The following is a 26,409-nucleotide window of genomic DNA, read 5'->3' as shown; positions in this document are numbered from 1 at the left end:
ATGTGTTAACAGAGGCAAGAGGACGGGAGAGCAGCAGGCACAGCAGCTGCAAAGGCCCTGTGGTTAGTGAGAGCGTGGGGGAGCAGAGGAATACATGGGACGAGAAGTCCAGTGGTGGACAAGGCTGTGCAGCACATGCTTTAAAAAAAATTGTGATAAAATGCACATAAAAGTCACCATTTCAACCATTTAAACATGCACAACTCAGTGGCATTTAGCAAATTCACAATGATTGTGCAACCATCACCACTCTCTAGCTCCAGAACATTTTCATCATCCCAAAAGGCAGCCCTATATCCATTAGCAGTCACTGCCCACCCTCCCCTCTCGCCAGCCCCCAGCAACCACTTATCTGCTTTCTGTGTCCATAGATTGGCCTATCCTGGATAGTTCGGATAAATAGACTCATACACTACCTGGCCTTTTGTGTCGCTTCTTTCAGTTAGCAGGATGTTTCTGCGGTTTTTCCCTGTTCAGTATCAATCAGTACTTCCTTCCTTTTTATGGGCGAATAATATTCCATTCTATGAATAGACCACACTGCATTTAGCCTTTCATCAGTAGATATGCATGTGGATTGCTTCCACCTGTTGGCTATTGTCACTGATGCTGCTATGAACATTTGCATATAAGTTTTTGTTGGAATACCTGTCTTCAGTTCTTTCGGGTCAGGGGTTCTCAACCTTTTTTTATTCCACAGACCCCTTTGCCAGTCAGCTGAAATGACTACTACAGTGATTTATTTATTGCGTATATTCATAAGTGAAGGAAATGCTAGCTTTCAGTTAGAGGTCAGAGAAAATGAAGATCATAAGCTGATTATTTTCAATTCAAGCTCATGGACCCCCTGATTAAGAACCCCTATTTTAGATATATACCTAGGAGGGGAATTGCTGGGTCGTATGGTAATTCTTTTTTTTTTTTTCAAAGATTTATTTTATTTCTTTATTCCCCACCCCCCTCGTTGTTTGCACTCACTGTTTGCTTATTCCCGAACCTGGGACTTCCCACGTGAGAGAGGGACTCAATCGCTCCAGCCACCTCCGCTCCCTGCTTTGTTGCGTCTCTCATTGTCTTTCCTCTTTGTTACATCATCTTGTTGCATCAGCTCACCGTGCCTGCCCGTTGCGCCAGCTCACTTCTCCAGGAGGCCCCAGGAGCCGAACCTAGGACCTCCCATGTGGTAGGCAGGAGCTCAATCACTTGAGCCACATCCATGTCCCATATGGTAATTGTAAGTTTAAGTTTTTGAGGAATGGCCCATGCTTTTGATTTTGTTTGACATTACTTAAATTCAGGCAGTGGTCGCAAGATGGGGCGAAGGAGAAGTCTGAGATTAAACAGATCTTTTCCCCAACATTAACACTTTCTTTTTCCCTTTCTCACCAGGTTTTTTAAAATGGAGGAGAATAGGCTGAGAGGGGCCATCTGACAAGCTTCCCATAAACTGTAAGCCCCACCGGGGCAGGGAATTACAGTTTTGTTCCCTGACATATCTTAAAAGCCTAGAATAATGCCTGGCACACAGTTGGTGCTCAATAAATATTTGTTGAATACACAGATGTAATGAACTGGTTCACGTGCTCCATGATGCCAAGGAAACAGACGTCCATCAGCTAGAACCAGAGAGAAAGAGCCAAGATGAGCCTGGGACCTTGTAGGTGGAGAAGCTGGCGCTCAACCCCTGAGCCGGGACCCTCCCCTGCCGTACTCCTACATCGCTGCATCTCCCCTGACCCTGGAGAACCTGAGTGGCTTTGTGCTCGGCAGGCGGTAGGACCAGAATTCACCCCCAGGCTGCCGGTCAGCTGGGGCTTGCCCCGCTGGGACTGTGGTCCCTCCATCCCCAGGCCAAGAGCCCTGAGCAGGCCCGGGGGGGGGGGGGGGGGGCCTCAGCCCGAGGACTACACAGTTTCCCTCCCCTCCCGGGCAGAGGAGGGAAGGCTGGCTGGGGAGTGTGCAAATCGCAGGCTGATATTGAATTGCAGCAAAATGAGCAGAGGATTAGGGGCCCCACCTCGTCCCGCCCCGGGGGATACCAGGGCTGGGCTCGCCCTCCTGAGACGCTGGCAGGCCTGGGGCACGGCAGAGTCACGGCAGAGTCACCGCTGGGTGAGCAGGGGTGCCCAGCGGGGTTCGGAGGCCAGGGGCCGGAAGGCCGCCTCCCTGGGCCCACCGCCCTGGGCCCACCGCCTTCGCGCCCCGCCCCGCATTTGAGGTGCTCCTCCTGGGTTCTGGGGGGCAGGGGTGGAGGGTCCGAGCCAGGCTGAGACCTGCCCTCGGGCAGTGCAGGGGAGGGGGGACGGGAGCACGTGCAAACGGCCAGGACTGGGGGGGAGGTGGAGGATGCCCTGACCGAGTCAGCAGGGCAGGCCTCCTGGAGGAGGGCGAAGGGTGTGGGGCTGGACTGGAATGCAGGAAGGTCTGGGTTTGAATTCGGGCTTGGCTGCTTGCTGTTTGACCTTAGTTCATTCACTCCACAAACATTTTTGAGCACCGTCTCCATACCGGTCATGTGCTAAGTGTTGGGGTCACGGTCATGTGCTAAGTGTTGGGGTCAGGAAGGCGAATTGGACTCGGTTCCTGTCCTCAGAGCGCACGCAGGGAGCCGTGGCGATGGAGAGCGCGTAAAAGAACCACCCGGGAGCGCGCGGCGCGCAGGGCTGGGGCGGGGCGCGGGGGCGGCGCCACTCACTGTTTCGCGCCCACGGTGCCCTAATCCGTAAAATGGAGTTTGTACTCACCGTGCCACATAGTTGCGGGGAGTAGTCGAGAGGACGCGCCTCGGCCGGGCTCCGCGCCGCGCGCCCAGGGAGGGCAGGGCTGGGGGCGCCCGGCGGGCGGGGGCGCGGAGGAGCGGGACGCCCGGAGAGCCTGAACGCGGCCCCGTGGGCCGCCCGGGGATGTGGGGGCAGGAACAGGGAGCCGTCTGGGTGGCAGCAAGCAGGGCTGGGTGGCCTTCACCGCCGGCAAGTCATGGGGGGGTTGCCGCAGCCCTCCCCGCTCCTCTCCGCCCCCTCTCTGATAATGGCACCTTGAGGCCCCGCCCTGGCACCCATCCTCCTCTGTCTCCCTGCAGGCAGGGCCAGCCAGCCAGTACCTGGCCTCTCTGCCCTCCAGCCCTGAGGGGAGGAGCCCTCCAGGGTGGGTAGAAGCCCGGGGAGCAGGGGGCCACCCATGTGGCCAGCCCCTCGGGGTGGGGTGGGGGAGGGAGCCGGGGACTCGCAGGCGCTGGGAGCACAGAAGGAGAGGAGTGGTGGAAGGTAGCTCTCCCCTCCTGCTAGGACCCACAGAGGCTCCCGGCTGCCCTCCAGTGCCCAGCCTTTATTAGCCTGCAGCTTGGGCCTCTCCACATCCAGAGCCACAAGGGACTCTGCTCCTCCATTTGTCCCACTCTCCGCCTGGGGCACAAACTCCTACCCCAGCTCCCCGGTGTTTGTCCAGCCTTTGTTTGGACCCCTCCGAGAAACTGGGTGCTCACCATGACACAGGCAGGGTCATTAGAAGGGTCTCCCCACCCCCCGCTGCTTCTCACACCTAAGCCTTGTCGAATGTGGGCGAATTCGCTCCTGACCCCTCCCCACCCACCAAGGCTCATATGCGCACACTCCTCTTTCCAGGCCTGCTGGGAGAATCACTGTCCCTCCCGGATCAGGGAGGCGCAGAGCCCCTGCGGAGCGGCACAGCACTGCGTCATAGAGGGGCAGGCTGGCACCCATGGGCTGGGGGCACAGGGGCGGGGGCTTTGCTCATTCATTCGTTTGGCAACATTTACTGAGCGCCTGTAATGTGCCCCTGGGGCTGCAATGGGCTGCAATGGTGAGAAACCCAGGTAAGGTCCCTGCCTTCTGGGAGTTCACAGTGCAGAGAAGCCAGACGTTGAACAGATCATTACAAGTCTCGAGAGATACAAAAAGGCAAGACAAACCCTTTGGGGTATGGTCATGGGTTATTATTGGGGCTACGGGAAAACTCCCCCGAGGAGAGGGTGATCCTTAAGCCAAACTCTACAGCAGTGTTTTGCAAACTGTGAGTGTCACTAGTGGGTCGTGAAAGAAACTTAATGGTGTGACCTGAATCACTTTCAGTAAAATAGAGTCGAATTTAAAACATCACACGTAGAATACATTGTTTTGTGAAATGTTGGTTTTAACCATCATCTCTAATTATCAATTTATCTGTCTACATAGAGAGAGAGTGTTTATGGGTTACGAGAGTAAATGCACTTCTTACTGCAGGCCAAGAAGTTGTGAAAGCCCCCGGCCCAGAGTTTGATGGAGAGTTAACCAGGAGAGAACGATGGGGGCGCGGGTCCCAGCCAGAGGGAACGGGTTCCATCAGGGCACAGAGAGGACGGGGCTGGGAGCGGGCACAGCACGTCCGGGCTCTGGCCGTTCCCGTGGGCAGTGGGGACCTTGGGAGGTGAGGCGAGATCCCAGCGCCTTCCTCCGTGGCCGGGAGGCTGGGCCAGCAACCTCCCGGCCTGTCCCGGGGCCTCGGCTATCAGGACCCGGCCTGTGAGGGAGAATTTGGAGAAAGCTTGAGTTTCTGGACCAGACAAAACTTTATAGCTTATCTCTGCCAGTTACCATCCTTGTGATCCTCTTACAGCCTCTCTGTGCTTCGATTTCCTCATCTGTAAAATGGGGCACGTAAGACGCCTTCCAAAAGCCCTCGTGAGGATTTAGTTTGTCCCTTCTGTTCTCTGGATCACCCTTTTCTTTCATGTAGAATACGTTGTCAGATTCAGCAAGTAAAAATACAGGACGTCCGGTTACACTTGAACTTCAGATAAACAACGAATACTTTTTTTATTATTATTGGGGGCAACCTTTTATTAAAAAAGTATTCGTTGTTTATCTGAAGTTCAAATGTAACTAACTGGGTGTCCCATTTTTTTTAAGATTTATTTTTTTAATTTATTCTCCCCCCTGCCTCGTCTGCACTCACTGTCTGCTCTCTGTGTCTGTTCATCGTGTGCTCTCTTTGTCTGCTTGTCTTTTTTTTAGGATGCAATGGGAACCGAACCTGCAACCTACCATGTGGGAGGGAGGTGCCCAATTGCTTGAGCCACCTCAGCTTCCTGCTTGTTGTGTCTCTCATTGTGTTTCCTCATTGTGTCCCCTCATTGCATCATCTCATTGCATCACTTGTTGTGTCAGCTCACTGCACCAGCCTATTGCGTCAGCTTACCATCTGTCTTCTTTAGGAGGCACAGGGAACTGAACCCAGGTCCTCCCGTGTGGTAGGCGGGCACCCAACCGCTTGAGCCACATCTGCTTCCCTGTCCTGTATTTTTTAAATGACAACTCTATAGAGAAATCAGATGGCTCGAGATCTGCCCCAGAACCATGAGGATCTAATACCCTAAACTACTCTGACCTCCTGGGGACCGCCTCCCGCCAGTTGCCTGCAACTGCTGTCCTCAGTGTCCCGCTTTGTCCAGGCTGTGGATCTGCCCTGTTCCTTCTTGCTCATTCCCCAAAGCGCCAGGCTGTGGTGTGCGGCCCAATTTTCCCGACCTTGTGGGGGAATAGAGGGCATTTGCCACTCGGCTTAGAGCAGGAGATACAAACACACTTCATGTCAGCCGTCGGCACTGTTCCCGAAATGCTGGCACTGTACTCCACCACGGCACAGCCTGACGGGCCACAGGCCCACCGGCTGCCCACACGCTCCTCCCACCTCCCCCTTTTCAGGGACCCACTAGCAAAGGACACCGGAAGCCGTTCTTTATCATTCAGACCTCTTTAGCTCTCTGTCTTCTTCCCCATCTTGTTTCAGGAGATGAGGTGGGGATTCACTTTCACAATCGAAAAAGGCCCCCTACATTACAGGGACATACAGAAGATTGGGATATAGATGGAAAGCTTCATGTCAATGTTTAATTTCTTGAACTTGATCACTGCACGTGAGGTGGTTCCTGAAGGGAACGTTCTTGCTCTTAGGAAGCGTAGATGGAAGTGTTAAGTGTTTAAGGAGCATGATGTATACAACTGACTCTCGAATGTGTAGAAGATCGATGACAGAATGGTAAGGCAAATGTTGCAAAATTTAAAAGTTTGTGATCTGGATACCTGGGTGGGGTGTACGTTGGAGCTCTCTGTGTAGTTTTGTATTATTTTTGCAACCGTCCTTTAAGCTGAAATTATTTCAAAATTATAAGTGAAGAAAAAAAAAAGACCCCCTGAAGCCAGACTGCTGGGGTTCTAAACCTACTTCCCCTCTTACTCTCTGTGTGACCTTAGGAAAATTACTTAACCTCCCTTTGCCTCACTTTCCTCATCTTTTTTTTTTTAAAAGGATGACACCATTTAGCTCATAGACTTGTTCTGAGGATTAAGAGAATGAATATGTGTAAGAATGTCTAGAACGGCACATGACCGAGAAGGCACTTAATGTTTATTTAAGATTATTACTGCTACAGCTCATCAGGTTTAAAATGTGCTTTTCAGCCACTGTCTAAAATCCCTCACATCGACGGTGTCTCACAGCAGCTGGGAGTGGCTGTCACTATCTCTACAAACCAAAACTTGGTCAAGTGTGTTCACCTGCTCCCGTTCCTACACCTGTTCATTTAATTGCTGTTTAAAATGTCTTCAAAAAGGTTATACCATGGGAAGCAGATTTGACTCATCTGATGAAGTATCTGCCTACCACATGGGAGGTCCAGGGTTCAAACCCTGGGCCTCCTGACCCATGTGGTGAGCTGGCCCACGCACAGTGCTGATGTGCGCAAGGAGTGCCGTGCCACACAGGGGTGTCCCCCCGTGTAGGGGAGCCCCACGTGTAAGGAGTGTGCCCCGCACGGAGAGCCACCCACACGAAAAAAGTGAAGCCTGCCCAGGAATGGCACCGCACACACGGAGAGCTGACGCAGCAAGATGACGCAACAAAAAGAGACACAGATTCCCAGTGTCACTGACAAGAATACAAGCAGACACAGAACACACAGCAAATGGACACAGAGAGCAGACAAACGGCGGGGTGGGTAGGGGAAGGGGAGAGAAATAAATTTTTTAAAAAAAGGTCATACCGTGGTTTAGCATTTCAACAGAGTTATTGCAGATACAGAGAGGTGTGGAAACAGAGTGAGGCCAGAATTCCACACCAGTGAAGCAAGTAGTAGTCACTGAAGAATGACTGCAATTCCACACTTTCTTGCAAAATAACAGCCAAATGTTTTATGGGACCTAAGAAAGGAAGAGCCCCACAAGGAGCTCAACCTGTGCTGCTGGACTACTGAGATGACACGGCGTGGCCTTTGTCGCAGCTGTGCCGCCCACCAGGCACCCCGGGCGCTGGCGGCCAGCTTTGACGGGAGAGTGCAGAGCAAAGCACGGACATGGCAGGAGCGCAGCCGCGGCCGGTGCCCGCCCCTCCTCCTGGCTGTGTGACCCCCCAGCCGCGAGGGCCACAGGCCAGATGCGCTGATTCTCAGGCTCTGAATGCATTCATTGTGTGACCGAATGACCAAACACTCTTACCCCAAACATGGACACACACGCCCCAAACCCACACACACAAACACATACACACCTAACACACACATAACATACACACACACCAAACACACACACAATGAGCACACGTACAGAAAACACCACCTTCCAAACACACACACCTCTGGGTTGGGACTTAAAGAGCAACAAGGAGAAGCCGGGGTGCCTCTTCTGGGTTTATCAGGAGGTAAAATGCTTTCACGTCGCCGTGTGCAGAGAGGCCCTGCCCAGAATCAAGGGTGGGCAGGCTGCTCTCTAGAGATCGCCGATGCTCTGCCCAGAAAGGGCGAGTGCCCTGCTGCACCCAGCAGCTCCACGGCGGACGGTGGATTTGGAAACCACTGTCTCAACTTTGGCCCAGTGGAGGCTTGCGGGGAAGGTTTTCTAGAGACTCCTGAGGCTCGGGCTGAACCCAGGAGCAGGGGGTGGGTGGGCGGGGGTTGAGGGTGTCTCTCAAGGGCTGTTGGAGCGCTTGGTATATTTGAGGCACTCTGCTGGGCCCTGGGAACACCAGAGAACAAAACACACAAGAATTCCTGCTCTTTGGGAGTTTCCCTTCTGTTGGAGTCATTTTCTTCTTTTTCTATCCTAAGAGCAGGAGTCACAAGTCCTTATATATATGTGTGTATATTTGGATGATGCAGTCTCAATTGCAAAATATGTTCCCATTCATTCTATTACTCCATCTTTTCACAACAACTGTAGGGGGAGGCATCATTACTCCCATCGTCCAGGCAAGGAGACTGAGGTTTGGAGTGTGACCTGTCAGTGTAGAATGTTGCGGAAAGTTCTCCAGACCGGGTCCCAATTCCAGCTCAGCCACTAACTTGCTGGACCACCTTGACTACATCACTCGCCCTCCCTGGGCCTCAGTTTCCCCCATCAACACGACAAGAGAGTCTGCACTCTACAGGTTCCAATCTCTCCCATTCCTGGGACTAGTACTTGCCCTGGGACCTGCTGGTCAAGGGAGGTGGGGCAGGGTCCGGCACCCAGGCCTCCCGACCCCGCTCTGTGCCCTTCCCTGCCTTTGGGCCCCCATGGGGGGGTGGGAAACAGGAGGTGCTTCTCCAGGAGCAGGACTGGAGATCAGTGAAGAGCTGGGCAGAGGGGCCGGGGACTCCTGGACCTGCACAGTTCCGGCAGCCACAGCAGCAGGATGCACGAGGCGGCATTGCCCAGAGGCCAGGCTGGGTGGGCACTGAGGCCAGGGAGCCACTTATCGGGCATCGCAGTTTTCCGGAGCCTGTACAGCTCACTGACCCGCAGATATGTCCTGAGCTGTGGCCTGGGTAGCTCCAAGCTGGGGGCCAGGGAACAGGGGCTGCCTAGAGCTGTCACAGCTTCTTAGACCCTGACACCGATGTTTGGGAGACGTATTCACCTCCTCAGAATATAAATAATACTATTAATAACAGCTGATATTTATTGGGAGCATTTTATGGACCAAGCACAGCTCTGAGCATTTTATGTATGTGATTTCATTTAATCCCAAGCCCAATGCCATGGGTGGGTTTTGTTCTTATACCCACTTGACACATAAGGAAAAAGGTGAGGCTGGCATGGAAGACTTCAGCTTCCTCATGTGTGACCCCACACCCGGGCCCGGGGTCCCAATGCCACCGAAGCCATCCCCCTGCCTCTGGGCTATGGGATCTGCTATTTGGCTGAGGTATCAGGGAGGAGGTGAAAAAAAGTTCAGTGACTTATGGGAGATTGGCTGCAAGAAAGCAAGCACAGAAAAGACATAAAACCTTCATGCCTTACACGGCTCGTCACGAGCCAACCAGTTGTTTTCCATCTCCAGCGAGAAGGAGAAGTTGGAGGTCAGACAGCAGGAAGAACTTTCCAGGCACCAGAAGGGGCCACTTGGGCATCTTCTCTCGTGACCTCTTGGGGGTGAGGTATTGGCCCTGCCTTGGCCAACGGTTTGAGTTCAAGAGAACAGGCCGGACACCAGCCGCTGGAGAGGCTGGCGTTCACGGCAGTGGTGGGGGAGAGCGGGGGTATGGGCAGGTCTGGGGCCCCGGGGGGAGCTGCGGGAACAAACACGGAAGGCCAGGCGACGTCACTGCTTATCTGGAGCTCGTTCATGGGGAACGTCAGCCAACTGTGAAGGCCAAGATGGGGTGATAGGCATGCGGTGGGCCGGGGTGGGCGCTGGGGCGGGGGGCAGCCGCCGCAGGGGCCCAGGGCCTCCACCCCACCTCTTCCCCATGTGACCAGGCTGGAAGGGCCCCATATATTCCCACGGCCCCGGGCGGCCCAGAGACCCTGGCCGAGCGCAGGAGAACAAGCCCCGCGCCTGCCGCCCGAGACCGCCGGGCCTGGCCGCGGGAGGCCGGGCAGCATGTGGGAGCTGCGGTCGGTGGCCTTCTCCAGGGCCGTGCTGGCCGAGTTCCTGGCCACCCTCATCTTCGTCTTCTTCGGCCTGGGCTCGGCCCTCAGCTGGCCGCAGGCCCTGCCCTCGGTGCTGCAGATCGCGCTGGCCTTCGGCCTGGCCATCGGCACGCTGGTGCAGGCGCTGGGCCACGTCAGCGGGGCCCACATCAACCCCGCGGTGACGGTGGCCTGCCTGGTGGGCTGCCACGTCTCCTTCCTCCGAGCCGCCTTCTACGTGGCCGCTCAGCTGCTGGGCGCCGTGGCGGGCGCCGCCATCCTCCACGAGATCACCCCGCCCGACGTGCGCGGGGACCTGGCTGTCAACGCAGTGAGTGGCCGGGCGCCCCGGGGGTCCCTGGAAAAGAAGGAGGACGGGGCGAGGCGGCAGGGAGGGGTCCTGTGTGTGAGCGAGTGCGAAGGGCTGCAGCCAGGCGCACGGGCCGCCCGCCGCGGGAGAAGCAGCAGGGACGTCCCAGCAGAGGCAGGAGACCAACGGGGGGCGCAGGTGGCTCCCGCCCTGCGTCTCCTGCAGGTGCGCGTCCTGTTGGACTCGCCCACGGGAAGGGGAGCATTGGGCTGCGGCTCGGCAGGGGCGGGGTCCCAGAGGCTCTCAGAGTGGGTGGGACCTCCGAGCTCTAAGAGGGTCTTTTTTTTTTTATGATCATTTATATATTTTTTATTGTATTTTTTGGGGGGATACATAGATCACAAAAAAAACGTCACTTTAAAAAATATAAGAGGTTCCCACATACCCCAACCCCCAAGAGGGTCTGCTAAGAGGCAGCGGGGCGCCCCTTCCTGCAGCACCTCCTGTGTGCTGGGCCGCGCGGCAGGGCTCCCACAAGCCGGGCGCTGACACCCCCCGACCGTGGGCCGGAGGAGCCACCGCCAAGCCCTAAGGCTGTGAGCCAGGCCGAGGGAGGGAGCGAGCCAGGGCCAGCCCCGACCCTGCCTGACCGCAAGGCCCGCGACCTTTCAGCCGGACCAGGGGTTCCTCCCTCTAGCCATCCGCTAAGCCTCGTTTTGCAAACGAGGAAACTGAGGCTCAGAGAGGAGGGTGATGGGGCCAAAGCTCCCGTTTGTCAGGACCAGAGGAAGGGCTAGAAGCCGGGGGAAAGCTGCAGGGGTGCCGTCTCTCCAGGCGCTGGAGAAGGCCCCCGGAGCCCGGGAGTACTTGCCGATGACATGATGCAGGGCTAATTGGGCACCCTGGGCCCTTCGGGTGAGGCCGCACCCCCTCCGCCCCTCACGCTCGCCTCCCCCACCCCTCCCGACTCTACGGGGCATGGGTGGGGAGGGACATCTGTGCTCCGCTCACCTCAGCTCTCTCTCTGCCCTCCCCATGCCAAGCTAGGAAAGGAGGTGCCCTTTTGTGCCTCCGTCTCCCCCATTTCTTGGCTTGCTCCCCGACGTTTCTTAGGCCGCTGGACAGAGCTCTGACATCTCTGAAACGCATTCAGCAGGTCCTTCGCCGTCCCTGCGGCCATCCCCTCCTTCAGTTCAAACCCCAGGAGGAAGAGCGGCCCTTCCTCACGCGAGCAGCCGAACACGGGGCCTGGGGCTGGGGAAAGGTTGGCATGGGAGCAGACGGCATGAGGAGCGTGCCCAGGTTCATCCAGAATGAAATTAGTTCAGTCTGCAGCAAGGAGAGGCCCAGTTAGACTGACAGAGGAACTTCTGGAGAGCCTGGTCAAAAAAGGCTCTGAGTGCAAAGCTGGGGAATCTCCTTCTTTAATCGCGGTGCATTGGGAGCACTCAGGGGCCGTGGGGACCACCCAGCCGGTTGGTTACACACTCATGTTGTAGGAGACTGGGGCCCTCTGGAGGGACGGGGCTGGGAAGGCTTACTAAAGCTGCTGCTCAGCATTTACATCCCGAGGAACCGGCGTGAACCCTGCTTGGCTGGACCTGGGCCACTGTGGGGCTCACCTGCCTTGAGGCTCGGGAGAGCCGGGGACGACCCCCTGTCCTCTGAGGAGTTACCATTGACGGGCATCCGCTCCGTGCCACGCCAGGTGCCGCTTCGCCCTCGGCGCAACCCTCTCATCCTCCCACCAAGTGTGAATTGAGGTTCAGCCGTTAAATTGCCCCAAATCACAGGACCACTAAGCGGCAGCACCTGGAATAGACCCAGAGTCTCTGGCACCAAACCCACATCCGCGCCGTCTCCTTCAGGGCAGGCATTTCCCCGCGGGCCTGGGCACTTCCAGTCCTCACACGGCCCTCCAGAATCCCTTTTATTAACCCCATTTTACAGAAGGAGAAATTGAGACTCAGGTAAGTCGGGAGTCACCAAAGTGTCTGTCTCCAAAGCTCTTTTCACCGCTTCCCACTGGACACCCTGGTAACAGGCAACAGGAGGGATTGGGTTAGACACTGGAGAGACACCGGGTGCCGTCTCCCACCTGGGACCCAGGAGCGTGGGCTCAGGGACGGGAGCAGGAGCAGGAGCGCTGAGAGTGGCTGCGGCTCCGCACACAGGGCCCAGCCCCCCGGGGCAGGGCGTAGGCCACAGATGACAACAGCCAGGGAGACCGCGAGGCCTGGGCGCGGCCCGGGGATGAAATCACTGCTTTGCTGGGCCCCCAAGTTCTCTCCTCACCCAGGGCAAGGTCCGTGGGGACTGTGGGGGCTCCCATGGGTGCAGTGGCATCGCCACACCAGGCTCCCTTGCCCCCTGCCCGCCCCAGCCTCCTGAGATGGGGCAGGAGGAAACGACAGGGCAAAACCGAGGCCCCAAAACCGAATGGGGACTGGCTTCGGGTAAAGAGTCCTACTGTGGACTGGGGGGGACAGGGGGCGCACGGCGACCATCCCCCAGAACCAAGGTCTCGGCTGCCTGGCACCAGGCAGTGACCGCAGTGAGACCACAGCCCTCTGGTTCAGCAGCGCCTCATGACCAGAGAGAAAGAACTTCCCGTGGGCGACCCAAAGTTCCCTGCTGCAGCTGAGCCCTCTTCCCCTCCGGTTCTCAGGAAACAGAGAATCGGGGTCTCCATGCCCTTCCCTCCCGCGCTGCAGGCGCACCTCCCCGGGCCCCAGGCCTACCGAGCGTGCGGTTCGGTTTCCCTGCCGCTGGCTGGGGCACTGTGGGTGGCCCTGCAGTCCATCCCCCTGCCAGAGCCCAGGCCCGAGGCTCCAGCGGCTGGGGCTAAGGGGGCTCCCCTCCTGGGGGCCGCCCCGGGCCTCGAGGGCAGGCGGGTGGGGAGACAGAGGAGCCAGGGAGGGGCCATGCTCAGCGCCTCCCCTCCGTCCCCAGCTCAGCCACAACACGACCGCCGGCCAGGCCGTGACCGTGGAGCTCTTCCTGACCCTGCAGCTGGTGCTCTGCATCTTCGCCTCCACGGATGAGCGCCGCGCGGACAGCCTGGGCGCCCCTGCGCTCTCCATCGGCTTCTCCGTGGCCCTGGGCCACCTCCTCGGGGTAGGTCGTGGCCTCTGGGTCCAGCCTCCTTGGAGGATCGGACACACAGACCACTCTAGAGACAGACCCAAAAGAGACGGGCACAAAGACCCTCCCCAGAGGGACAGATGCCAGAGAGGCAGACCCACGGACACTCCCCAGGGAGGCTGACACCGAGTGCCTGCAGAGCCCCACGTATCACAGGAACTAAACTGCCCAGCGCAGGGATTCCCTCCGGTTTGTCTCATCTCCAGTACTCAGGTGGCTGAGGTCAAAGTCGGGGGGTCGAGGACTCCCTGCTCCGTCCTCACCCCTTCTCCGGCCTCCCCTCCCCTCTCCGCTTCCCGTCGTAGATCCACTACACTGGCTGCTCCATGAACCCGGCTCGCTCGCTGGCCCCCGCCGTCATCACCGGCAAGTTTGATGACCACTGGGTAATGGCTGACCCCCCCCTGCCTTCCCCTCCCCAGAAATCCCTCTCAGAGGGGGAACACGGGTGGGAATAGAGGGGCCCGGGGTGAGCGGGGAGGGGCTCAGCAGCTGTGCCCCCAACACTCCACAATCCAGGAGGCTTGGGCTGTACCCTTCAGGCCTGAGGCTGAAGACTCAGTTTCCACATCTGCAGACTGGGGACAATGACCATTCTCACATCATCGCTTTCTTAAAAGGAGTCAGTGAAAAGCAGATCACACAGGGCCTGGCACTTAGAATTCAATAAGTGGCATGTATCGTTAGGAGTTAGCACCTATCATTTGCTTACTATTTGCTGGCCCCTCTTCTAGGTGCTTGGCAAATATTAACCCATTTAACCTTTGTAACAACCCTAGGAGGTAGGTATTATTACAACGAAAGGGAACTGAGCCACAGAGAGGGTCAGGAACCACTAAACGCATGTGCCGTGGAATGGGGATTTACACCCGGGCTTTTGCGCGGGTAACCAGCAACCTAACTCGCTGCGGTCCTATTCATCGCCTGAGACCCCTTTCCGACACGAAGGTGTGTGTGTAAATGGAGAGAGGCGCGGAGCCCCAGGAGGGTTCAGCCGCAGGCAGGTGCTGCCCCCCGCCCCGCAGGGGCAGCCGCTGCTGGGTCCGGGAGGACGCCCCCCCCCCTCCCGGGGCGCGATGCCGAGCCGCCCTCCCCGCTCGCCCCCCAGGTCTTCTGGATCGGACCCCTGGTCGGCGCCATCCTGGGCTCCCTCCTCTACAACTACGTCCTGTTCCCGCCCGCCAAGAGCCTGCCGGAGCGCCTGGCGGCGCTGAAGGGGCTGGAGCCCGACGCCGACTGGGAGGAGCGCGAGGTGCGGCGGCGCCAGTCGGTGGAGCTGCACTCGCCGCAGAGCCCGCCGCGCGGCGCCAAGGCCTGAGCGCCCGCCCGCTCCCCGGGCCCGCCCCCGCCGCCCCTCCTCGCCCCCAGGACAGACGTGGGTCCCCGGGGCAGAGCAGCTGCTTCCGGACGAGCCGGCGGGAGCGGAGAGGACGGCACAGGGCGCGGCGGGGGTGGCCGCCGGCCTGGCAGATGCCCTGCGCTGAGGCTCCGGACAGCAAGCGGTGGCCCCTTCCGCCCCTGAAAGGAGCTGGGAGAGAAGGAAGGCCTGGACCCCGGCCTTGAACGGCGCAGCCTGCTTGGCTTGTTCGTCCAGGTGGTCTTTCAGTACCCAGTGCAGGGTCGCACATGTCCCTGCGTGTGAGCAGGTGCACCAGTGGTGGCACAAGGGTGCACGCCGGTGACCTCTCCCTCCCCCGTTGACCCTTTAGCCTCTTCCTCCCTGGCCGGCAATAAATCCCCTTCCTCTGCAGTGGACAGAGTCCTTGCTGCTAGGGAGCCCCAGGGGCTCTCCGGAAGTGCCCAGCAGGAGAAGGGGAAGGGCACGGTCTGGAGGGCACCTTGAGAGGGCGGAAGGGAAGGCCCATTTCCAAGCCCTGCCCTGCCCCTCCCGGAAAACTCCCTTCCCTCCAGCTGCAAGCCCCGGGTCCCAAGACTTGGCAGGCCCTCGGGGCCGAAGCAGAGATGCCAGCCAGAGAAGGGCTCCCCCGGAAGTCGGCTCTGGAGGGCTGGAGAGCCAGGACACCCTTTGTGCCCTGGGGAGACACCACTCCGGGCCTCTGAGTTCCTGTCTGCGTGTGTGCACGCACGGGACCCCCATCTCCAGGGAGGGGGCCCAGACCCAGGGATTAACCTCCCACTGCCTCCGAGAAAACAAAAGCCCTTTGTGGGCCCCTAGCCTTTGTCTTGGAGAGATTTGCAACTAGACACTTCTTGAAAGGAGACACTCGCCAGTTTCCCAAGTGAGCGCTCTCGCCCGGCACACACCTCTGGCCGGCTGGGCAAGGCACCCAGGCACGCAGCCACGGGCAGCAGGCAACACCTCTCCATCACCCACCTCTCCCCCAGGCTGCGGCTCCTCCTTGCCAAAAATCTGTGTTCCCTCCCTTCCTCCTCGAAGCCCCAGAGCTCCCCAGCTCCCGCCACTGGACACTGGATAGTGTTGAAAGAGATGCCTGGCATGCTCAGGACCAGCCCAGACACCAGAGAAGGGCAAGGACTTGTAGAGGCAGGTCTGAGTCTAGAACCCAGGCTGGTAAATTTCCAGGCCAGTGCGGTAGTCCTCAAATGAGATTAATTAACTGGGATTAAGTGAGATGATGCATGAACGATGCTGTGTGAACTGTAAATCCTGATACCACTCTAATGTATCATTAGGATCATTTTCATTATTTCTGCTTCTGGCGGGGAGAAGGCAGAAGTGGCCTGACCTTCGACCTCCTTTACCTGGGTCAATGGTCAAAGTCAAGGGGAGCCCTGGGAGCCCCAGGACCGGACAGGAGAGGCCAGGTTTGGGGCTGAGCCCATCCTTGTCCAGCCTCTCGACCTGTCCTCACGCTGAGCTCATGCTGACCGTCCTCCCACCACCACCCAGATGGTCCAGCCTCCCCTCTCCAGCCTGCTTCGCAACTAACCTAAGATCACACCTTGAACACCCTTCTCCACGCTCTCTGTTTTTGAGGCTTTTGCACAAGCAATGGAGCAAAGGCTGCCTGAGCACCTGCTGTGCACCAGGCACTGCGTCTCCAGCCCCTGCCTCCCTGGACTCCCTTTGGAGTTGGAATGCACGTAAAGATTATCTCTGGGAAGCGGATGTGGCTCAAGCGATTGTGCTCTCGCCTGCCACATGGGAGGTCCCGGGTTCTGTTCCCAGTGCCTCCTGGAGAAGATGAGCAAGACAGTGGACTGGCGCAATGGGCTGGCATGGCGAGCTGATGCAACAAGGAGATTTAAAGAGGAAACACAACGAGAGACACAAGAAAGCAGGGGATGGAAGGGGCTCGAGAGATTGAGCACCTCTTTCCCATGTGGGTGGTCCCAGGTTCAGTTTCCGGTGCCTCCTAAAGAGAATATGAGCTGACAGTGAGCGCAAACAACGAGGATGGGAGGGAGGGATAAATAAAGTAAATCTTTAAAAAAAAGTGTCTCTGGAACGGCACTCCCTGCCCAATCCCACTGATACCCACCCCTTCTCCTCCACGTCCTCGCCAGTCTCCCTTGATCCTCCATTTGGGGTCAGAGAAAAGCTGCCCTGGGCATGGGCACTGTGGCGATGACTCCCCAGCCCTGAACAGTTAGTGACAGCCACCTGGCCCTGCCGCGGGGGGAGGGGCCAACCAGAGGCCAAAGGGACCTCCAGGGCTATCCTCCGGGTAGCCCCGTGTCAATCTCTGGAAATTGAAGGGTGGCACGGCACTGAGCTGTGAGCCCAGCCCGGATGTGTCTCAGGCACCGCGTCCCTCTCTGCCCCACTCCAGCAGACTTCTCTGCAGATGTCAAGATGTTCTCTCTATGCTCTGCTTCCTAGATTTCATCCACCACCACCCCCAGTCCCTACCGCCCAGATTCAGACACTGAGGTCAGTGGCCAAAGCAGAATTGAAAGCTACGGAGCTGGAGGAGCCCTGACACCTCCTGAGCCTCTCATGTATACCAGCCGCCGTGCTGGGGGCTTATGTTTTCCCATTTACAAAGCATGCCCGTATCATCTCCCGTGATTATTTCCCACCTCCATGAGATAGGCAGAGGAAATATTATTCTTCCCATTTTATAGATAAAGAAACTGAGGCTAAGAAACTGGTCTAAAGTCACACAGCTGGTATGTCGTGGAGCCGACACTCGTAGTTGGGCCTTCTTATTTTAAATCCCAAGATCTTTAGATCTAGAAGTCAGGAGAGACCAGGTCTGCACTGAGGCAAGTCCTAGACAACTCCTCGGAGGCCCCGGCAGAAACCGGGGCATGTGACGGCGCCCACTGTCTTGTGGTGGGCATAGAGCCCTGGGGAGGGAAGTGACAGGGTAGAGAGGAAATGACAAAGAACGTGGGATGGGTGTCTGACCTTGAAGAGCTTGCCGTCTGGAGGAGGGTGGAGGCCAGACAGACACACCCCAAGCCAGGCAGAGGCAGGGCAGCGTGGAGTCATGTGGTCAGACTTCCAGGTCCCCAAGCTGGGGACAGAAAAGGAGCGGAGAGGTGGCTGACCACTAGGTCCCAGCAGCATCGGTTCCCACTTGGTGCCAAAAGACTGTGCACCTGCACATGTTGCTTTGGTGCCGTTTTGTGTCTTTGAGAGACGAGTTTGTATATGCAGCAGGGCTCCCGGTCAGACCATAAGCCCTCCGGAGGCAGGGCTTTCTCCAGGTCTTTGATGTTCTTCTCCCAGCTACCATCTCTCATCTCTTCTGTGTTCTGCGTCTAGTAAGCAATCAATAATTGCTCATTTGCCAATGGGCGCTGTTTCTTCCAGAGCTTAGAAACAGTCAGTACAGTCCACGGCACTAGGAGAGAGACTGGGCTCGCTGGCGCGTTACGAGTTCCTCGGCCCACAGCTACTACTGGGAATGGTGCAGAGGACATTTCAGCACTGAGTTAGAAGCTCCACCAGGAGGCCTGTGGAGGCAAATTCCCACTGCCTTGAGGAAAGACCCAACCCTGCTCAACATGGGCGCCGTGGGCTTGTAACCAGGTGGCACTGCAGAGGGGACACCAAGACGTGGCAGGCCGTGTGGCTCCAGCGAGAACACAGAACTGCCCCCTTTGGGCTCCCCGCCACGCCCACCGGCCTGGCCGGCGCAGCGCCGCGCTGGAAAGGTCAGGCAGGGACCTCCTGACCCTTCTCCAGGGCCTTGGACAACACCTAACTCAACATGTCCAAAGCCGACCCCCGGATCCTCCCCACAACAGTCCTGCCCATCTCAGTTACGGCAACTCCATCCTCCAGCCGCTCGTGCCCAGAAGGTGGGGTCCTCCTTGCCTCTCCTTCCCTCACACTCCCCCTGAGATCCACCCGGAAATCCTGTCAGTTCTCCCTTCAAGGGGATCCAGAGTCTGCGTGCTCTCCCCACCTTCACTGCCTCCAGCCCGCGCGTCTGGACCCCTGCAGCAGGGCGGGCGTGACAAAAGCCTCCTTGTCAGTCCACATCAGTCCTCTGCTTCCTGTTTCCCTCAAAGCCAAGCCCGCGGTCCTTCGAGTGGGGTGACACTCCCACACTTCACTTCCTCTCGGCTGTCTCTCTGGCCTCATCCCCTTACTACCCGCCTCGCTCCCTCTGCTCCAGCCGCCCCAGCTATTCTCTCGGCCTGGAATGTTCCTCCAGGTACATGCAAAGTTCTTTCCCTCTCCTCCTTCAAGTCTTTGCTCAAGTTGTCACCTTGTCGATAAGACCTATCCCGACACCTCGTGTAATACTGCACAGAGGCCCCCATCCTTCCACAGCATGCCTAGACTATTTTTTTCCCATTGCGCATACAGATTCTTTCATACTATTTAGCTGACACACGCTCATTGTTTATTCTCTTTTCATTAGAATATAAGCTCCATAGGGGCAGACTTTTGTCTGCTGAGCTCGCGGCTGGATCTCTAGTGTCTACAACAGTGTCTGGTACAGAGCAGGTGCTCAAGAAGTCTTTGTGGAATGAACAAATGACTCCTCCCCAACACTGTGGGAGCCCCAGGGCATTACCTGTTCCTGATTATCCTACCACCTCTACCCCCTCCCTCCCCGGCCCAGAGGTCCCACCCCCCTCAACTTCTCCTGGGAATCCTGAGGTCTCTATATCTGGAGCGGAAGGGAAGGGGCTCTCCTGTGAGCCTCTAATTCCCCCATTCCCCAGCCCAGAGGCAGGGCAGGGCCTGAGTGCTCAAGGCAAAGACAATTTCCGGACATAATAGCTCCAGGAAATTCTTGTGTCAACCCAGGGCCAAAATGACCCTGATGAGTTGGAAGGGGCCTCAGGCACAGCCTAGGAAAAGCACCCAGCTGTCCCCTCTGAGTCCACTGACAGAGGTCACCTGCCTCTGCTCCAGGTCCCCTGTCCTGCAGTTCCCATCTCAGGGCTGCCACTCACCCTGTGACCTCGGGCAAAGCAGTGACCTCTCTGAGTCTGGGTTTCCTTACAGGTATTGCATGGAAATCACACAATGGAAGGCAAAGACACTGTTGGCTGGAAAGGACCACGCTCAGATCCGCAGGTGGTGGCTCAGCCTCCCACGAGCACTGCTCCTCCTTCCCACTCCAAGACAATGGCCTTTAGGCCTGTGGATTCACGGAGACCGGAGACCGTGCCTGCGGGGAGAGGATGAGAAAGAAGGTGGAAAGGCACAGACTGGGGGCTAGGCCACCAGTGGCGGGGGCTCTGTGCCATAAGGGTCCTTGTTCCAGAAGGGGCCAGCCCCCACCCCTCCAACCCCTAAATCTCTGAGCCGCAGGCCCAGGAGAAAATAAATCCTGCTTGCAGCTGCCATGTTGTGCCAGGGCAGGGCCGCGGGACCCATAGACTAAAGGACAGACAGACCTCCTGCCTTAAGAGAAGAGAAGTGGGGGAGGCGCTGCTCCAGCAGGAAATGCGGAGCTCAGCGGGAACAATAGCCGGGTTTCTTTGGCCGCTGTTTTCTTTGGCCTCTTAGCTGCCACGGCTCCTCCGGGCCCTTGGCGTTGCTCCTGGCTCCTCCCCTCAGCTCCTGCTCGACAGGCTGGCACAGGAGGCACCTGCTCTCCCCCTGTGTGGTACCTTCCAGCTGGGCTCCCTCCTCCGGCCTCGCCACACAGAACCCCCAGGGGGCTTTTAAAACTGTAATCACCGCAGGAGGAAACTGCTGAGCCTTACTCTGTGCCAGGCACGTGCTCGCCAAGCGCAGGGTTTGGTTTGCCGGGAGGAGGGTTGTCTTCCGTGCAGCTCCTGTCAAGGAATCCAGGCGGCTGGGGTGGGGGTGGGGGAGGGTGCGGGGGGTTTGGGGGGGTGGGGGGGTGGGTCTCTGCCCCTCCTCCAAGCCCTAGAGAGCGCCCCAGACTCATTCCCCAGAGGCCAAGCCTGGAACGGGAAGGGCATGGAGGAACGGTGGAGAGGGACTGGGAGCGCAGAGGGAAGGGGCAAGGCCAGGAAGAAGGGGGTGGAAACTGGAAACGAGGCTCACCCAGTCCAGGTGTGTGTGGGGGGGAGACTTGACTTTGGGGGGACTGAAAAGAACACGTATAAAACCAAGCCACGGAAAACGAGGTAGAGTCAGACAGAAACAAAGAAAAGCACAGCAAGTAAACGGCTGAGAAAAGGTGAAGGAAAGGGGAGATAGAAACCGAGAGGTGAATAGAGCGACTGAGACACACAAAGCGGGGAAAAGAGACTAGAGCAGACAGACGGAAAACGGAAGGAAGGGGCAAAGCAGAGACGCTGAGGAGGAGAGAGACAAAAAGGAAAGAGAGACCAAGAGCCAGACGCCGACTGAGATGTAAACAGGGACGGAGAGACCGAGCCTGAGCAAGAGACAGGCTGAGAGAGGCAGAGGGAGAGGGTGGCTTAAGAAAGAGAAAATGGCCAAGAAAGCGAGACAGACAAACTGAGAGACAGAAAGAACAAGAGACTGAGGGAGAGAGGAAGGGCAGAGGGATAGAGAGAAGGAAAGACACCAAGAGCAAATGAGAGTTTAGCACAAGAGACAGGGAGAGAGAGGGAGGAGGAGGAGGAGGAACTGGGGGACGTGGCTGGGGGCTCCCGGCAGCGAGGCCCCTCCGCGACCCCCGCACCCCGCACCCCGCTCCAGCGCCCAGGGTCCCAGAGCCTTTATCATGACCCTAAACAGAACCGACCCCGGTCGTGCCGGCTCCCTTCCTTGATAAGAGGCGAACTCCCCCGCCGCCCCTCCTGCGGGGACTCGCCGGCATCCCCAGGGGGGCTGCACCCCCGCAGGGCTGAAACTGCAACCGGGGAGAGGCAGGCGGTGCGGAGGGACCGCCTCCCCAGGCGCTCCCGGGCTCTGCCACGGCCTCCCGGGGCTGCACCCCCACCACCACCCCCGGCGTCGAGGCTTGCCAGGCGCGGCCGGTGGGCACGGCGCCCGCGCTCCCCGAAATGTCCCCGACTCCAGCCCCGCGCCCGGGTCCCCACCCGCGGGAAGCCCTGGACCGCCGGGCCGCCCCGCAACGCCCCGGCCCGGCCGCCCGCCCCCGCCGACAGCGCGCGGGGAACTGAGAGGCGCCGAGCTCGGGGCGTCGCGCCACTCCGGCCCAGCCGGGGGGTGAGGCCGGGTCGGGATGCCCGGGTCACGGGAGGAAAAGGAGGAGCCGGACCGAGGGATCGGAGGGGAGAAACGGGGAGACCACGCACAGAGGCGGAGGCCCGGCGGTGGGCCGCGAGAGCCAGCTGAGCCACGCCTCCGCGCCCGCCCGGGGCCGGGGACCGAGGCGCCGCCTGCGAGCGCGCCGCGCGCGGGGCCCGTCTACACCGCCGCCTGCGCGGCGCGGCCCGGGAGCGCCGGCGGCTGCCCCGACGGGAGGGCGAGCGCGGGGCCCGGGGCGCGCCGGGCGGGGTGAGCGCGGGGCCCGGGGCGCGCGGGGCGGGGGCGAGCGCGGGGCGCGGGGCGCGCGGGGCGGGGGCGAGCGCGGGGCCCGGGCCGCGCGGGGCGGGGTGAGCGCGGGGCCCGGGGCGCGCGGGGCGGGGGCGAGCGCGGGGCGCGGGGCGCGCGGGGCGGGGGCGAGCGCGGGGCCCGGGGCGCCCGGGGCGCGCGGGGCGGGGGCGGGGGCGGGCGGCCGCCAGGTGTCCAGCCCGCGCGCCGCCCCCCGCCCCCCGACGCACGCCGCGCGGACGCGCCCGCCCTCTATATAGCGCACCCCCGCGCGGCCCGCGCCAGGTCGCCGGGCAGGGAGTGGGCGCGGGAGAGCGCGCCGCGCCGGGAGCCTGAGCCGCGCTCCCGCCGCCAGCCCGACGGGCGGCCGCCCCCCGCCGCCACCATGAAGAAGGAGGTGTGCTCCGTGGCCTTCCTCAAGGCCGTGTTCGCCGAGTTCCTGGCCACCCTCGTCTTCGTCTTCTTCGGCCTCGGCTCGGCCCTCAAGTGGCCGTCGGCCCTGCCCTCCATCCTGCAGATCGCGCTGGCCTTCGGCCTGGCCATCGGCACGCTGGCGCAGGCCCTGGGGCCCGTGAGCGGCGGCCACATCAACCCCGCCATCACGCTCGCGCTCCTGGTGGGCAACCAGATCTCGCTGCTCCGCGCTGCCTTCTACGTGGCGGCGCAGCTGGTGGGCGCCATCGCCGGGGCGGGCATCCTCTACGGGCTGGCGCCGCTCAATGCCCGGGGCAACCTGGCTGTCAACGCCGTGAGTGCCCACGGGGCTGGGGGCGGGCACTCTGGCCAGGACTCCAGGGTGGGTGGGCCAGAGCGGGCCAGAGCCTCCTAAGACGGCCAGGTGACCCTCCAGGCTGCTGTGTGCCCTGCTTGCCTCTCTGGTCCATTCGCACCTCCTTGGCCCCTTCCCTTCAGGTGGTCCCAGCCTGGCCCCTCTCCTGCCGTCCACTGCCCCCCCCCTCCCGTTTCACCTCTGAGTTCTACCTGCCTCTTGGCCCCTCAACTCTCCTATCTGCCCCTCAGAGGAGTGGTTTAATGGAACCATCCGTGACAGAAGGGTCGTAGTCCTGGTTTGGGTGGCATTTGCCTCTCTGCACCTCATTTTTTTTTTCAACCATGACACGGGAATGGTTGTACCTGCCTCGGTAGGAATTGAGGGGATCACCGTTAGAAACACGTGTGAACACCCCAGTGTGGTGCCAGTGCAGATCCCAGATCCGTGTCTGTTGGGCATTCGCTCCCCCACATCCTGTGCCTGCTCCTGCCTCCCGGATGCCTCCCTCCCCCCACAGCCCTAGATTCAGCCCCCGTGTCCCATGCGCTAGGTTCATTAATCAAACATAGAGGAGGATTTTCTCGACCATTGTCAAGCCCGTGAGTCAGCGGGACTGGAGGGACGGGTTTGCAAGTCAGGCGGGAGGCCGGCCTCGGGGGTGCAGCAGGCGAACCGGGAAGCTGTCCGCAGGAGGGGGCCGAAATGCCAGCTGATGGGGGTGGGCACCTGAGCAGAACCAGTGACAGGGCTGTGTCCAGGACAAGCTCCCTTCTCGCCCTGCCCTTTGGCCACAGCCCCGAGCTTCGAGCTCGTGCAAACTGTGAAGTGCGTGGTCTTTCTGGTTTCCTGGCAGGGCTCGGCTCTGCTGACGTTGTAGGGCTCAGGACCTGCCCTTGCCAGGTGCTCGGGCTCCGGAGCTCCTCAAAGGCCCAGAGGCCCTGCCAGCCGCCCCCCCCCCCCCCCCATGGAACAGGAAGCAGCAGGTTGGCCCTGGGGTCCTAACCTGCCCTCCCCTCGCAGCTCAACAACAACACGACGCCGGGCCAGGCCGTGGTGGTGGAGCTGATCCTGACCTTCCAGCTGGCGCTCTGCATTTTCTCCTCCACCGACCCCCGCCGCACCTGCCCCGTGGGCTCCCCGGCCCTGTCCATCGGCCTGTCCGTCACACTGGGCCATCTCGTGGGCGTGAGTGGTGCTGCCGGGAGGGGTGCGGCCGGGGGGTTGGGAGGAGCCGCACACTCCAGCAATGGGGGACCCTGGAGCAGCCCCTCCTGCCCCTGGATTTGGCCTGGATTTGGGGGCTGCTGGACCCCGGCCCGATTGGGCCTAAGCTTAATCCCCCCAAAACTTCTCTCTGGGCGGACGAGCGTGTGGGAGGTGGGGTGAGGGCAGGGCAGCAAGTCCAAATTCAGGGTAGAGAGAGAGGAGGTGCCCGTGGGGAGCCGGACAGCTGGGATCCGAGAAGGGAGAGGTGGCTGCCAGCTGAGCAGTTAGGAGCCTTGAGTTCGAGACCTGGCCGAGCCCCTGTGGCCTTTGGAGCGTCCCGGGTCCTGGGTGAGGGGACGGGGAGCTTGTCCCCCTCACTGCTTCCCGCTTTCTACCCAGATCTACTTCACGGGCTGCTCCATGAACCCGGCCCGCTCTTTCGGCCCCGCGGTGGTCATGAAGCGGTTCAGCCCCGCGCACTGGGTGAGTCGGGGTCCCGGGGCGCCCAGGCAGCCTGACCCGTGGCAGCCGAGGGCTGTCGGGCCCTTCTGGATTCCGTGGGCCCAGAGCTTGTGGGGCCCGAGTGCCGGGGCGGGCGTCTGTGTGTCTTTCCTCTCTGATTTTTGTTTATCCATCCCTGTTGAGGGGGTTGGGGGAGTCTTGCTGTGTGTCTGTCCCTTTGGACAATCTGTCTGTCACCTCCTTTCCCCCCGCATAAGGTCTGTCTCCCTGAGGACCCGATGTCTGCCCCCTCTGAAAGGTTATTTGTCTCTCTTTGGGGGGCGCGGCATGGAGGGGGGCCTGTCCCTTTGGGGACCTGCCTCCTTTGAAGGTGTGGCTGTCCCTCCGTCTGTGGTCCGTCCCCGTCCCCAGGGAGGAGGGCATCCATGTCTCTGCTCCCGAGGGAGGAGGTCTGGAAAGCTCTACGTCCGTCTCCTGCGAGGGCCTGTGCTCTGTCCTCTGGGGGGCGGGGGGCCCGGTCTCCGGGGCCGGGGCCACAGCCCCCCTGACGGCCGCCCTGTCTCCCCAGGTGTTCTGGGTGGGGCCCATCGTGGGGGCGGCCCTGGCTGCCATCCTCTACTTCTACCTGCTCTTCCCCAACTCCCTGAGCATGAGCGAGCGTGTGGCCGTCATCAAGGGCACCTACGAGCCCGAGGAGGACTGGGAAGAGCAGCGGGAGGAGCGGAAGACGATGGAGATGGCCGTCCACTGAGCGGCGGCGAGAGGGCCCCCCAGCCCCTGAACCGCAGGGGGCAAAGACAGAAACAACGACAGCAAAGCTTCCTTCCCCGCAGCCCAGGCCTCTTGGCCGGGGAGGAGGTGCTGGCTCCCCACGCCGCGCAGCCTGAGGGGGGAGCAGGGGTCCGTGACGGGGCTCCTGGGGCGGGGTCACGGGGCTGGGGGCTGGTGGGGAAGAGCTCTCGGGGGGGGGGGCAGACTGTGCAGCTGCGAGGTCGGACTCAGAGGTTGTGGCTGCGGGGCCAAGCGCCAGGGCCAGCTGGGAGGGGGTGACCTGCAGGCTGCACTGCGCCCTCCCCAGCCCCTCCTCCAGAGCCAGAGGGTTCCCCGCCTCCCCCAGGGCTCCCGAGGAGGGAAACAGTCAGGTGCATGGAACGGCACCTTATTTATTTCTGGTGGAGCACGAGTGGGGCAGGGCTGTTGGCGTCTGGGGCGCGGGGCTTCCCAATAAACCAGTGCTATCCGCGTCCTGCCTCCGTCGCTCGCCTCGGGACACCCCGGCCCTCCGCCTCGCCTCTTTGTCCTCCACCTCCCTGCCACGGTCTCCACAGGGCACGAGGGGAAGCCAGGACAAGTCCTCTGTGGAAAGATCAGCAGAGGCCAGAGGAGACCTGGAGAGGCAGAGAGCCAGGAGGGAGGGGCTGACCAAAGAGAGCCGTAGAGCCAGAGGCCGAGAAGGAGGGTGCGGTGGGAGCAGGGAAGGGGGGGTCCCGGCTGGCACCCCGCGCCCGCTCACCCCTCCCACCTCAGCTATGTCAAGTCCCTGCCACTTGAGGAGGGCCTGGCCCCAGTGCCAGGGTGTGGCAAGCAGGGTGGGGGAGACGTCGGCCAGCCAGCAGCCCCTCAAGATGCCAAGGGGGTGACCGGCCAGGTTCCGTCGTCTGGAAGGAGGCACCACCCTGAGCTCCCGTCTCAGCACCTCGGCATTTCAGAAGATGCTATTTTGGGAGCCTATGCTCAGAGAGCAGCCCCTCCCCCACACACAAGCCACACCCAGTCAGCTCTTTTCTGGGTCCCCTCT

At 60.1% G+C, this 26,409-nt stretch overlaps 2 protein-coding genes and 1 long non-coding RNA gene across 6 annotated transcripts; 2 read left to right on the top strand and 1 right to left on the bottom strand.

The window, feature by feature from the left end:
- Window positions 1–9,766: 9,766 nt before the first annotated feature.
- AQP2 (aquaporin 2) lies at window positions 9,767–16,754 on the top strand. The gene is made up of 4 exons (XM_004477892.4): window positions 9,767–10,212; window positions 13,144–13,308; window positions 13,641–13,721; window positions 14,444–16,754. The coding sequence occupies exons 1-4, from the start codon at window positions 9,853–9,855 to the stop codon at window positions 14,651–14,653; spliced, it is 816 nt and encodes a 271-aa protein (XP_004477949.1). The 5' UTR covers window positions 9,767–9,852; the 3' UTR covers window positions 14,654–16,754.
- Window positions 16,755–17,377: 623 nt separating this feature from the next.
- On the bottom strand, window positions 17,378–22,002 carry LOC139440120 (uncharacterized). 4 transcript variants are annotated; one of them, XR_011650176.1, is made up of 4 exons: window positions 21,934–22,002; window positions 20,128–20,511; window positions 19,681–19,898; window positions 17,378–18,222 (listed from the first exon to the last, which is right to left on the bottom strand). It is a non-coding gene; the product is annotated as an uncharacterized lncRNA (long non-coding RNA). The 4 variants fall into 4 exon arrangements; XR_011650175.1 differs by lacking the exon at window positions 21,934–22,002 and adding an exon at window positions 21,417–21,522; XR_011650178.1 differs by lacking the exon at window positions 21,934–22,002 and adding an exon at window positions 21,417–21,522 and having other exon boundaries at window positions 17,378–18,027.
- A 458-nt stretch (window positions 22,003–22,460) lies between these two features.
- Window positions 22,461–25,854, top strand: AQP5 (aquaporin 5). Its single transcript, XM_058308260.2, has 4 exons — window positions 22,461–22,919; window positions 23,964–24,128; window positions 24,549–24,632; window positions 25,180–25,854. Exons 1-4 carry the CDS (start codon window positions 22,557–22,559, stop codon window positions 25,360–25,362), a joined length of 795 nt encoding a protein of 264 aa, XP_058164243.1. The 5' UTR covers window positions 22,461–22,556; the 3' UTR covers window positions 25,363–25,854.
- The last annotated feature ends 555 nt before the right edge of the window (window positions 25,855–26,409 follow it).

Source organism: Dasypus novemcinctus, chromosome 12 (assembly GCF_030445035.2).
Source record: "Dasypus novemcinctus isolate mDasNov1 chromosome 12, mDasNov1.1.hap2, whole genome shotgun sequence".
Classification (NCBI taxonomy): Eukaryota; Metazoa; Chordata; class Mammalia; order Cingulata; family Dasypodidae; genus Dasypus; species Dasypus novemcinctus.
The sequence above is the reverse complement of the archived record's forward strand: the minus strand, read 5'-3'. Positions and strand labels throughout refer to the sequence as shown.

Bases quoted from the DNA above. Each gene is read 5' to 3' on its own strand.
- AQP2 (XM_004477892.4), top strand. From the start codon at position 9,853: ATGTGGGAGCTGCGGTCGGTGGCCTTCTCCAGGGCCGTGCTGGCCGAG. The intron at 13,309-13,640 runs GTAGGTCGTGGC...TTCCCGTCGTAG, and splicing joins CCCTGGGCCACCTCCTCGGG to ATCCACTACACTGGCTGCTC. The intron at 13,722-14,443 runs GTAATGGCTGAC...CTCGCCCCCCAG, and splicing joins GCAAGTTTGATGACCACTGG to GTCTTCTGGATCGGACCCCT.
- AQP5 (XM_058308260.2), top strand. From the start codon at position 22,557: ATGAAGAAGGAGGTGTGCTCCGTGGCCTTCCTCAAGGCCGTGTTCGCC. The intron at 24,129-24,548 runs GTGAGTGGTGCT...CTTTCTACCCAG, and splicing joins CACTGGGCCATCTCGTGGGC to ATCTACTTCACGGGCTGCTC. The intron at 24,633-25,179 runs GTGAGTCGGGGT...CTGTCTCCCCAG, and splicing joins GGTTCAGCCCCGCGCACTGG to GTGTTCTGGGTGGGGCCCAT.